The sequence below is a fragment of the Pistacia vera genome, unplaced genomic scaffold (assembly GCF_008641045.1).
Source record: "Pistacia vera cultivar Batoury unplaced genomic scaffold, PisVer_v2 Contig185, whole genome shotgun sequence".
Classification (NCBI taxonomy): Eukaryota; Viridiplantae; Streptophyta; class Magnoliopsida; order Sapindales; family Anacardiaceae; genus Pistacia; species Pistacia vera.
Window position 1 is genome coordinate 17,394 of NW_022195948.1, and position 12,083 is coordinate 29,476.

The 12,083-nt window shown below is 34.8% G+C and overlaps 2 protein-coding genes across 2 annotated transcripts; one reads left to right on the forward strand and one right to left on the reverse strand.

Annotated features, from left to right (window-relative positions):
- Positions 1–200: 200 nt before the first annotated feature.
- LOC116126891 (peptidyl-prolyl cis-trans isomerase CYP21-4-like) lies at positions 201–3,093 on the reverse strand. The gene is made up of 8 exons (XM_031412572.1): positions 2,939–3,093; positions 2,539–2,737; positions 2,420–2,459; positions 2,247–2,297; positions 1,649–1,734; positions 911–1,048; positions 680–827; positions 201–572 (listed from the first exon to the last, which is right to left on the reverse strand). Exons 2-8 carry the CDS (start codon positions 2,688–2,690, stop codon positions 492–494), a joined length of 696 nt encoding a protein of 231 aa, XP_031268432.1. The 5' UTR covers positions 2,691–2,737; positions 2,939–3,093; the 3' UTR covers positions 201–491.
- A 5,740-nt stretch (positions 3,094–8,833) lies between these two features.
- Positions 8,834–10,965, forward strand: LOC116126872 (probable N-acetyltransferase HLS1). Its single transcript, XM_031412545.1, has 3 exons — positions 8,834–9,016; positions 9,310–9,443; positions 10,021–10,965. The coding sequence occupies exons 1-3, from the start codon at positions 8,834–8,836 to the stop codon at positions 10,916–10,918; spliced, it is 1,215 nt and encodes a 404-aa protein (XP_031268405.1). The 3' UTR covers positions 10,919–10,965.
- Positions 10,966–12,083: the final 1,118 nt, after the last annotated feature.

Sequence of the window (12,083 nt, forward strand, 5' to 3'; positions counted from 1 at the left end):
TAGGGTGTTTTTGTAAAGTTTTAAAGTTTTTGGGTTGTTGGAGTATTTTGGCTAAATATGAAATGTAGGGGGTAAAAAAAATAATTCAAAAAATAACATTATATTAATATTTAAAAAGAATGACAATTTAGTAATTTATATAACATACCCACAAATTTATTCCTCCTACCCAAACATATTAATATAATAAAAACCTATCAATCAAACACATTTTCTTAAACATTCCCAGTAATCTTCAAGGTAATTTATATTTTCATTACTATAACATTCCTAATAATACAAGATTCCTGAACCGAACGCACCCTTACAACATTCCTGCAACCCCTCCAAGTCCAAGCCACTTTGACCCCGCAAAATAAAGAAAATCCTATATTCTAGGGGCAGAAGAAAACAAAATTTGAAAGAAAAATGTAATATTACAACAAACCCGGTGACAATCGTCTCGCAAGGTAGAAAAACTTTACACTAGCTCGCTAAAACATCCTCAAATCTCATGTTATTAGTGTCACATTGATGATCCCTACGCGTGACTTGGGCTGATAGTGTTCATCTGTGTCCACCTCTTCAATTTCCTGAATAGTACATTGTGATTGTTGGCAAACGCTCCATGTTAGCTTTAATCTAGTCAAGTGAAATATCAATCAAAATTACTCGTCAAACATAAAATTATATTTATTACCTGCACCACATCCTCACCCTTAATGACTCTTCCGAACACAATAAGCTTATCATTTAAATCTGGTATTGGTGCAGTAGTAATATATAGCTCAAATTCTTTACTATCTTTAGTTTTTGAAGTTCCAATCATAAATGCCTCATGCTTTGGACTGTTTTTCAGAAGAATCAATTCATCAGTTAATGAAAAACCGAGTACTAATAAATACTATGGAAAAATGATTAGAATGAAAACCTTGTAGCAAGTTGACCACGAAGCTTCCCTCTTGAAGTCCAATCCTCAGCCGCTGCAAGCTGTTGGGAATGCCCAGCTTGAATCACATAGTTTTTTATCACATGATGAAAAGGCATCCCTTTGAAGTGCTCCTTTTGACTGGAAAACCAATAATTTTTAGGTACAGTGGTACACAGAGTATAACAGAACATGTAGCATGCACTAGGCACATAGTTTCTGCCACATTAGTATTTAGAAAATACAGAAAATGCCCTTTATTGGCATGTCGATCAGGGTGGAATAAATCTCATAGTTTAGAAGGGGTCACCAGCAACAGCCATAAAGAGAAGGCAATATTTAGCTAAAGACAACGACACTGCTACATTTATGAATCATTTGGACCCAAATGAAGAACAAGCAAATACAAGAAGAAAACCCCATTTATTACCAGTTCCCAGCACAAAGAAAAAGACAAATCTTTTCTAACTTTCCATATGGAGAAAAAGAACACTAACAAAACTACAAAAGAGATGCACTCCAATTCATGGTTAGAATATACTAATTCTTACAACTTTCAAACATTCATTTAAGTTCAAACAAAATCCACAGAAAGTATGCACCATACACAGAATTTTTTCATCATCCAGCAACCTAATAATGTTCTGGCTTATTTAATAACAATAGATGGATGAATTATGTTATATCCAGTTAATTTCAATGGACATAGCTGGCCAATAACAAAAATGTTTGGATGCTTACCAGAAGTCAATAAATTTATCCACAATTTCTGGCGAACCTTCTTTGAAAAGCTCCACAATTATATGACCTTTAGATGTATTTAGAATCTACAAGGGAAAAAGTTCAGAATTAAGGGCAAAAGATAACAAAGTCAATAGGCAAAAGGCAATGAGGAGAGCATGTGAAATAGTGTGTGAATGCATAACATCTAACAGTAAACATGGCAGTCAATGGCATGTAAGAATAAATAAGAAGCCTAGTATATCTTCAAGAGAAATTATTAGATTAATCACATCATAAACTTTTTGCATTACTGCAAAAATTATTATCCAAATCGCAAAAGGTCAATGATCAACATGCCATTGTCAAAAGTGAAGTTAACTTCAAAATAAGAAACTGTTCCATAACAAAGTTAGGCATTTAAAAAGTTGTTATGTACAAAATGAAGTGATTCATGATATAACAAGACTATTCATGCAAAAAGTAACCAAATCCACAACAAATATTCCACTTATCAGCATCTTCACTCCTAATAGTGAACTAGATAACCGAATTTTCTGGTCAAAAAACTCAATTGCAACCAACTTCGCTAAATAAAATTTGATTTAACAGAACTTACAGCATGGCCAGGAAGATCAAACTTCTTTGAAACCGCAGCGGCATCAGTGTCCTACACCACAGAAATGAAAATAAGTTTAGCGAATTACACAGTCGCTTATAATTAATACTAAATACAGAAACAATTGATTCATAGATGCACACATCTTATCTGAACTCCAATTACTTAAGTACCTCAAAATTCGAAGATCCAGTCCCCTTCAGTTGGTCTGGCCTACAAGAAAATTCACGGGATCTTATATTCTAGCAAACAAAATCGTCTTCAATAAGATCTTTATATTGTCAAAACAAACCTGTGTGACCAATGTCTATATGCGCCAACAAAGCACAACACAACTAACACCACAGTCAAGTTGCAGAAGACAATCGTAGTGATGCTGATTCGAGTCGGCCCCTTCTTCCTCTTACTTTGAACTAGTAAAGCCTGAGGTTTTATCCTCGCCATTTTGCTTCATTTCAACCGCTAAATTTACCCCTTTTATATCAGCAAAACTGCAAAAATCAGACCAAAACCTATTAACAAAAGGATATATAAAATCTACCAAATTGGAGCTTAACTGACCCCGATCCTCAGATCATCACCTGCTCTGTTAATTTCAATTTACTACTTTAATCAGGTTTAATACAAAGTTTAAGTAACTAATCACTAAACCTAGTTGAAAGCAGCTTAATAAAAATAAAATAAAATAAAACCTTAATGGAACTTTGCGGCTTGATTACACCGTACGGGGAGCTGTAATTGATATTTGATCGCGTCTAATTCAAACGAGAAGAAGAAGACGACGAGGGAACTAAGATTTGTTGTGTTGTTTTAATTATGGGTATTAGGTGATGTGATGTGATGATTGTTTATTCTTTACGCTGTCCGCGTTTGGTTTGCTTGGGCCCATCTTTTTCACGATGATGGGACCCATCAACGGACGAGAGGTTGCTTGACCGTTTAAATACATCCAACTGACGGTTGTGATCAAATCTGCGTGGTGATAACTGACAACCCCAGTCTTACTGTCCTCAAACCTGCCCTTTACTTTGATGAAGAAGAGCTGTGCCAGAATTTTGAGATACAATTAATCTCAATTGGACTACATAAATAATAATGAAAATATAGAAAAAACAAGTGCCAATATATATGGGCTATTTTCTAAGATCGACATTGAGTGTCCCAAAATTGATGGTCGTTGCAGAAGTGTATCCTGCAACTGTGATGGTGGCCACACAGCTTGAGGTAACATGATCCCCATTCATTGTAAAGTTGAAATTTCATGAGAATTTCTTGCTTTTTACTTGCAGTCCTCACACTCTGTAGGATAACCTTTCTAACCAAATATAAGAAGCTTCCACACTTATTAAATTAGTCGTCTCTCGGAACAATGATGAAATAATTTATCAAGATGAGTTAATAAATACAATAATGTTACGACACCGAGCTTGTACACCGAATTTTTATACTGAATTATGTGTCACGTGATTCAAACTAACCACGTGTGTCATTAACAAATATTTTACAAGTAAATGATCGTTCATTAATTATGGACAGTCATTCACCGTTATTGCACATGAGTCTATTATATGTGAACGCCCGTTCATGTGAAAGGAACGATAGACTCCCACGTCTATAATATATGCACAGGCGCCCATTTCGTTCAAACTTTAAATTTAAAAAAAAAAAAATGTCTAAACAAAAATAATGGACAGACCGTACAAAGCCATTGACGAGTACTCGAAGGTAAAGCTTTTGTACCGGAGCACTTATTTTGTGTATGTCAGTTGTTTTTGTTAAAACTCATACAGACGTGATTCTAAACAGAAGAGAATATATCTTTCTGTTAATTTCTTATGACCTTTTACTCTTGTGAACGAGAATGTAACAAACAAAGAACATTACTGATAATGAAGTACTGGTTTATTAATATATCATCAGGAGCACCCAGGCTTGACAAAGGCTGAAAGAAGGAAGATATGTGGGTTGATGGATGTCAGAAAACTGACAATAGATGCATCTATGCAAGCGGCGTTGAACGAACGACTGCCACTCCGAGTTGTGGTGCAAGTTCTCTTTTTTGAGCAGGTTAGAGTTGCTACAGGGGTTCATGCCCCTAACAACAATCCCTGTGATGCTTCACACTCCACAACAAACACAGATGAAGAGTGGGAGAAAGCAGCACAAATCCCTCAAGAAACAGATGAGTCGAATGAAGGTAAAAGACGAGGAATTCCAGAAGAATGGGAAATTAATTAAGAAGAACAGCAAAAATAGCAAAAGTGTCGTGCAGTTGTTACCATCACGGTCAAGGAGAATTAAATTAAAAGTTTGGACGGGCGTCCACTTAAGGTAGACTCCCGTCCATTATTAAGGGACACCGGTTCAAAAATTTTGAATAGACGTCCATTAAGTTAAGCATAATTTTAATGGGCGTCCAATAATAGTGGACGCCCATCCATTATTAAGGGATACCCCTCCATAAAATTTAAATGGGCGTCTATTAATTTTGTTTTTAATTTATAGTTTTGATGGGCGTCCATTAAAGGTGTTTGCCCGTCCACTGAATATGGATGGGAGTCTATATGATTTTTGTTTTCAATTTTTTTAAATTTAAACTATGGATGGACATCCATTATAGGTGGACACTCGTCGATAGTAAATGGACTCCCGTCCATATAATATGGACGGGAGTCCATCGTTCATTTCACATGGACGGGCGTCCACCTTTGATGGACGTCCATCCAATAACAATGAACGGTCGTACATAGTTAATGAACAGCTGTTCACTCGCAAAATATTTGTTAAAGTGATATGTGGCTGGTCTAAGTGTGATAACACGTAATTCGGTGTAAAAATTCAGTGCACAGTCCCGATTTCCGTAGCATTATTGTAATAAATATAAGTCGGAATTACTTAAATGTGTAATACAACGCTTACATCCAATCTTACAAACTTTCTCTCATAATCCTAACATGATAGTTCGCAATTGGTCAACTTGCAAATGAGTCATGTATACTCGCTATAGGTCATGCCCGCTGAATTACAAGTTATCATACCAGAGTTGTGAGAGAAAATTGGTAAAATCAGTTGTGAACCAATCTTTATCTTTACATAAAATATACATTGTAGAATGATTAATTAACTCACCCGTGGGTAGCCTAGCGGTAAGAGTGAACCAAGGGAACTCTGTATGACTTCAACCCACAGTCTTAGATTTGATTTTCCGCTGGGTGAAAAGTTAGTATCTTTGTTCATGATTTATTTGGAGGCTACAGTTTTTGTGGATTAACTTTCCCCCAGGTGGAAGTAGGTAGATATGAATAATCATTATTCCTTATTATTTCCACTTTATAATTTGATATTCTGCTGCCCCACATTGCATCCGAATCCATGGTTTTGGTATTAGGGATCTTCAAACGTTAAATTGAAGGTTGGCGGATAATATTGAATTTTGCAAGCTTAGGTTTGAAGGTGGACAAAGAGTAATTATAATTTGGAAGACTACTTTTGAAGAACAGCTAAGATGCGATTTGAAACTAGCACATCAAATGATTGATACATATTCCTTTCCTTTCCTTTCATGCCTGTCCAACCTCTTCATACCACATGGTTTACTTCAAGACTTTCTATTTGGGAAAGCAATGAAGTGGGCATATCAGAGAATATAGCTGCAAGCCTGCAACAACAACAACAACAAATCAATATGACAACACTTTGATTGACTCAAAATATAGCCCGTGTTGAACCACTATAGATTTCACCACACCAGTTTTGATTTTTTTTTCACTTTTTATTAAAAAACAATATATGTGCGTTTCCTTGAAAGAAAGAAATTACCCTCCAAATTGTTGAAACGACACTCAAAACGCACAAATATGAAAGTAGAAAAGTAACAATAGATAATTGATTTACCCTAGTTCATTCCCAATGAAAGAACTACGTCCAATATTCAAATCAAGTAGTTTTATCGAGTTTCAGAAATCTATAGAATACAATAATAAAAAGTATCAACAATTCACTATTTCTCTCTATTTTTCATGTTAGGTTTTCCACTACTATACTTGAGTACTAATAAACCTAATCACATTTCGAATGTGTCGGTGTTAACCCCGTGCAAAGTATGAATTACATTCAACACAAATGATACCACTATTTGTGGTATGCATAGACCTGGTGAACGGGCGGGTATGGGCTGGGTAATTACGGGTATCGGTTAAAGGGTAAACTTTTTGAAACAGGTAGAGAGGTGTAATACTTAGTACCCGCCCGTACGGGTACGGGTTGATCTGCGGGTCACCCGCAAGGTTTGATATTTAATAAAACTATGAAGGGTATTTTTGACTTCTCAAAATACTTCTCACAAAACCCTAGAAATATTTTTCTTCTTCTTTTTCCTCCTCCCATTTTTCTCTCTCAGTTTCCTTTCGTTTCTTCTTATTCTTCTTTCTCCTTTTGCCTTTTCTTACTTTGCCAAATCCGTATGCGTGTATATATAAAGATATTTTTCTAAGAGTAATGCTACCTTTACACGACCCTTTACACCATTTTTATTACACCATGACCATTTTACTAATAATAATTTTATTATAATATTAAAAATTAAAAATAATTAAAAAATTATGTGGATGTGGCATATGCCATATCATGATGTAATAAAAATGGTGTAAATGGTGGTGTAAATGTAGCATTACTCTTTTTATAAACTATAAACTATAACTGAGAGGGTTTTTATATTTTACATCCCCTACGGTTTGAGTTTCAATCACTCACACCCTACAGCTACAAGTACAAAAGAGCATCTCTCATTTTTTTTCACATTTAAAAATTTGTATAATTATCTCTCCTCATAGTGTTAAAAGGAAGGTTAAGGTTGATTGAAAATGTAATATCATATGTTTGCCCTTCTATTAACCTTTAAAAGGTGAAATTACAGTTTGGCCCTCTATAACCTATTTATTGTTTACATTTCTCTTGAACAAGACTGGCGGTCCTTAAAAGGGCGAAAGTGATGCTTTTTAATCGACTTGAAGGTGGTGAGTTTAAATCTGGCGACAGGGCACCATCACCCTCTTTGAAGGAGGTATTAGAGGTGTTTGTCTGAGCTTATAAGTTGGTTAAACTAGTTTATAAGTTTTAAAATTAAACTGAACTGTTTGTTTATAATTTTTTTGCGCTTATAAGCCAAAAAAAATAAGTTGGAGGAGATACTTTTTTTTTGCAGCTTATAAACACTTTGCTTATAAGCTAGTGACTAAGCATATTATCACATTATCCTTATTTAATTTTAAAATTTCATCCTATAATTTATTATTTGATAAAATAATATAAAATCTTTTTTAATCATTTTAATAATAAAATATACTTATAAATCACATTTTATTAAACACATCAACTACTTATCAGTCACTTATAAGTATTTTAACTAAACACATAACTATTTAAAATTTCAAATGCTTTAAGCTCAAATTATCTTAATTTATAAACTAATTTTCATAAATTTAGACAAACACTTCATAGACAGTTTTTACAAAATGTTAAGGTGGGATGAAAGATAATTGAAACCCAAACCACGGGGAGGTGAGGAATAACCCTAATAACCCTAATTTAAACTTCAAAGAGGACTGTATGTGTCTTATGTATTAGAGTAAACAATAGAGGTAATGCAATCGAAACCAACTGTTATTAATTATTTGATTGCGAACTAAACAGTCTAAACTATCAATTACTGAGATTAACCGAAGGCTGCAGCCTGCAAGATTCAGTACATCATAATTAACAATTAACTCGCCGTAGTAAAGCGGTGTTGGAGATCATGATAGGACAAGACACAGAAGACCAGGATCCACCTCTAGCGGTATGATCATCATAAAGAGCAGCGGTGACGATAAGACAAGTCACAACACCTCTGACCCACTGGAAAAAGTATGTAAATTTTATATAAATAAATATTAATAGTTAGTATTTGACATGCATATTGTATACATTTATGATCATGAAGAGAAGAGCAGCCCTCAAGAGAGATACATACATTAACTTAAAAGACAGAAATAGCAGGCTGATGTTAATCTAATGAAGGATGAGAAATTCAGTGAGAGCTAGACGAGCCTTAAAGATAAGGAGCACATAGTACAGCAGAAGATACTCTGATATACGAATGATTATATGAGGATCCCGCGAATCTGTTCTTAACATACTGTTCCATTTTTTAGGGGCAGCCCACTTAGATTATGACTGCTGAATGTCCTGGTTATCACTTTCCAGCTTTCACTCAGTAATACTGTAAAAGTAATTAACTGGTGCATCAAGTTATGATGCAACTAAGAAGGGTGTGTAGTTGTGTACCTAACTCTAGCCACAAATATAAATAAAAAGAAAAACGAAAATGGGTAACAGGTTATCTTATAAAACTAAAAGAAACAAACAAAAGAGAATTGATAAGAATAAAGTAACCTTACCAAAATATAAATAAGGATGAATTTGTAGGGGGGTTTATAATATGGCAGCTAGCCCGTTCAAGAAAGACTAAGATACAGTCTGTTGAAGAAAGTTTATAGTATTTCAACATCCTGGTTCTGCAAAGCGATTGTTTCTTTTGGGGAAAGAAAATGGTCGACAAGATGGAGAACAAGGTTCTAATAAGGGAGTTCAACGAAGAAAGAGATATTGAAGTGGTGGGGAAGCTTGAGAAGAACTGTGAGATAGGGTCTAATAAGGGAGTCTCTTTCTTCACTAACATGATGGGTGACCCTTTATGTAGGATAAGGTTCTATGCTGTTCATGTTATGCTGGTGGGTGAGAATTATATTCATGATCTTTCTTATTCTGTCTTGGCATCTCCATATATCTATATATTATATATACATGCATATTAACCTATATATTAACATTTTCTTTTATATATTTTATTTTTACTTTAAGTCTTTCATGTGCAAATCATTCTAACAATGATTTGTCTACGTTACTTTGTGATTACATCACTATAAAAGAGAAAAGATATCAATGAGGGAACCGCCCTCTTGACCCCAGTTAATCTGGATAATTTGATTGCTAGACCACTTATATGTGATAAAATGGCCAACAGGTTGCCGAGCTGTGTGAAAATGGGGAGCTTGTCGGAGTTGTGAGAGGATGCATCAAGCATGTGGGGACTAAATTTGGAGGAACCCATGTGAAGTTGGGTTCCATATTAGGGCTGCGAGTCTCTCCAAAGCATCGGTACTTAATTTCTCTCTCTGAATAGGCTCTCTGATGCGTTGAATTTACATGAAATTTACCCGAATATATTCTTCTCTCTCATTTTCTGATAGTGCCAAATCCTTCACTGCTATATAATGATTCTAACTAGAGCAACATTGTGATTTGCTTTGGTACTTGTTTTCTCTCTCTCTCTCTCTCTCTCTCTCTCTCTCTAAATAAGCATATTTGTCAAATCACAAATTTTATGAGAAGAAAAGTATTCGTGTTTTGTTGGTGATGTTTCCTAGATTGTTCTTTGGGTTCAATGTAGAAATGGTTACTTAATTAGTAACCATTTTAAAAATGTTCGGTTAGCAAGATTTCTAATGATAATACTTATTTTGCTTTTGCAATCATGCTTATAGATTGATTAGTTGTTACATTAGTACATAAATGACTATTTGGAAGAAATTGGTAAATGCTTCTTGGCATCTAGAGGGAGATCTAATTAGTACATAAATGACTATAGATACACATATGCATTCTACATTTGGTAGAATTACTAGACTTATCTATCTAGCTACAAGTTAACTTGTTTAAACTAATAAAATTGTAGGCGAATGGGGATAGGATTAAACCTTGTGAAAGCAGTTGAAGAGTGGATGATGAGAAATGGAGCACATTACACTTTTCTTGCGACTGAAAAGAACAATGTGGCTTCTACAAATCTGTTTACTACTAAATGCAATTACGTTAACTTTAGCTCATTAGTCATATTTGTTCAACCACTTAGTTTACCTCTGAAAGGTCTCAAGTCTGGAGATATAAAGATTGAGAAGCTGCAGTTAGACCAAGCAATTTCTCTGTACTATTACAAGCTCAGAAGCAAAGACATTTATCCAACAGACATTGACTCCATCTTGAAGGAAAAGCTCAGTCTTGGGACATGGGTATCTTATTTCAAAGAGGATGAATGGTTTGATTTTAAGAGCAATAATAATAATAATAATAAGAAGGAGAAGAGTCATGAAGATGTTATTAGTAAAACTCCAAGCTCTTGGATCATCTTTAGCATATGGAATTCCTGTGAGGCATACAAGATTCAAAGAAGAAAGTCACATCCTTTAAAGCTTCTTCATGCAACTTTGAGCCATGCAAAAGATATAATCTTCCCTTGCCTTAAAATGCCAATATGTGGCTCACTTAAAAACCCATTTGGATATTTATTTCTTTATGGTGTGTATGGAGAGGGAGAGAGGCTTGGGGAGCTTATGCAATCTGTATTGAGATTTGCATCAAGATTGGCTGAAGATTTTAAGCACTGCAAGGTGATAATAACTGAGTTAGGAGTCGCTGATCCTCTCACTGAGCATATGCCCAGAGAATCCTCCATGTCTTGTATCAATGACCTTTGGTATTTGAAATGTCTTAATGGGGATGATAATAATAATGAGGAACAACTGATGAGGATGGGACAATTGGGGAATGTGTTTGTTGATCCAAGAGACTTTTAGCCGCGGGCTGCAGCTGCTAGCTATAATTACAGCGCCGACTCCTTATGCTATGAAAAAGACCTGACACATTATCAGTTCAGTCGATCGAGAGAGCCAGCCATTACTTGAATGCCTAATGAGATATATTTATTCTATATTTATTCTATGTATCTCAATACTTTCGATCGTCAATACATTTCAGAATTCAACTGTGTCTTGTTTGGTGGATGTTTTGTTTAAAGGAATTACTGTAAAATATATATATATACCAAATCTAATGCATGGTTCTTTTAGAGTGTTATGTTTCTTAGAGTCTTTGTTCAATTGCTAATTCAATGCAAGAAGCAGAAATGTGGGGTGATCAACTAAAGCAAAAAGCAACTCTAAATTTTCTTTTTACCTTACCTTATTTTTATTATTTTTGTTTTGGCAATTCTACCTTAGCTATAAATATAACAGCCTAGGATTTTGTTTCCGGTCTTGGTTCCAATCTGGTTTCAAAACAAATATATACGAAATTGTTCTGTAAGTTATTAAAGAAAGTTGCTTCACTATTCTCGACACTCTGACATTAGTAATTAAACGACTTCTCATACACTTCTTTGAGGTGAACAGGAATTGACGTTTAGGCTTTGAGTATAAAACGAGATGTCGAGGGTTTAGGGAAGAAGATCAGTGTAGTATTGTCGGTCAAAATCCTTCTTGATGTGACTGTACTGTCCATGGTTCACGATATTTCTTAATGGGCTGTAACCGAGCTAAGTAGAGCCGAATATCACTCTAAACAAGCTTGACTCGGTTGTGCATTAAACGAGTTCGAGTTAAGTCACGAGTCATCGAGTCAAGAAAACTCGACTCGTTTATAATTGAGTTGGCTCATGACTCGACTCGAAAAGCTCGATTATGACTCGATTAACTCAAGCTCGAACTGGCTCGATTATAGCTCGTATGGCCCATTTTTTATATAACCCGCAAATATTGTTTTATACAAATCAGATCCAATTTTTTGTAAATTTGCATCCAAATAAACACAAATCACATCCTAATCGACACATCAACAATGTATTACACAACAGATTATTGAAATCCTAAAACTTTAATTGGGGTTTGGGTTAATTTGCAACATTTTAAAACTTTTGCATTTCCAAATAGACCTAAAACTTTAATTTTTTGCGAAAAAACCCTA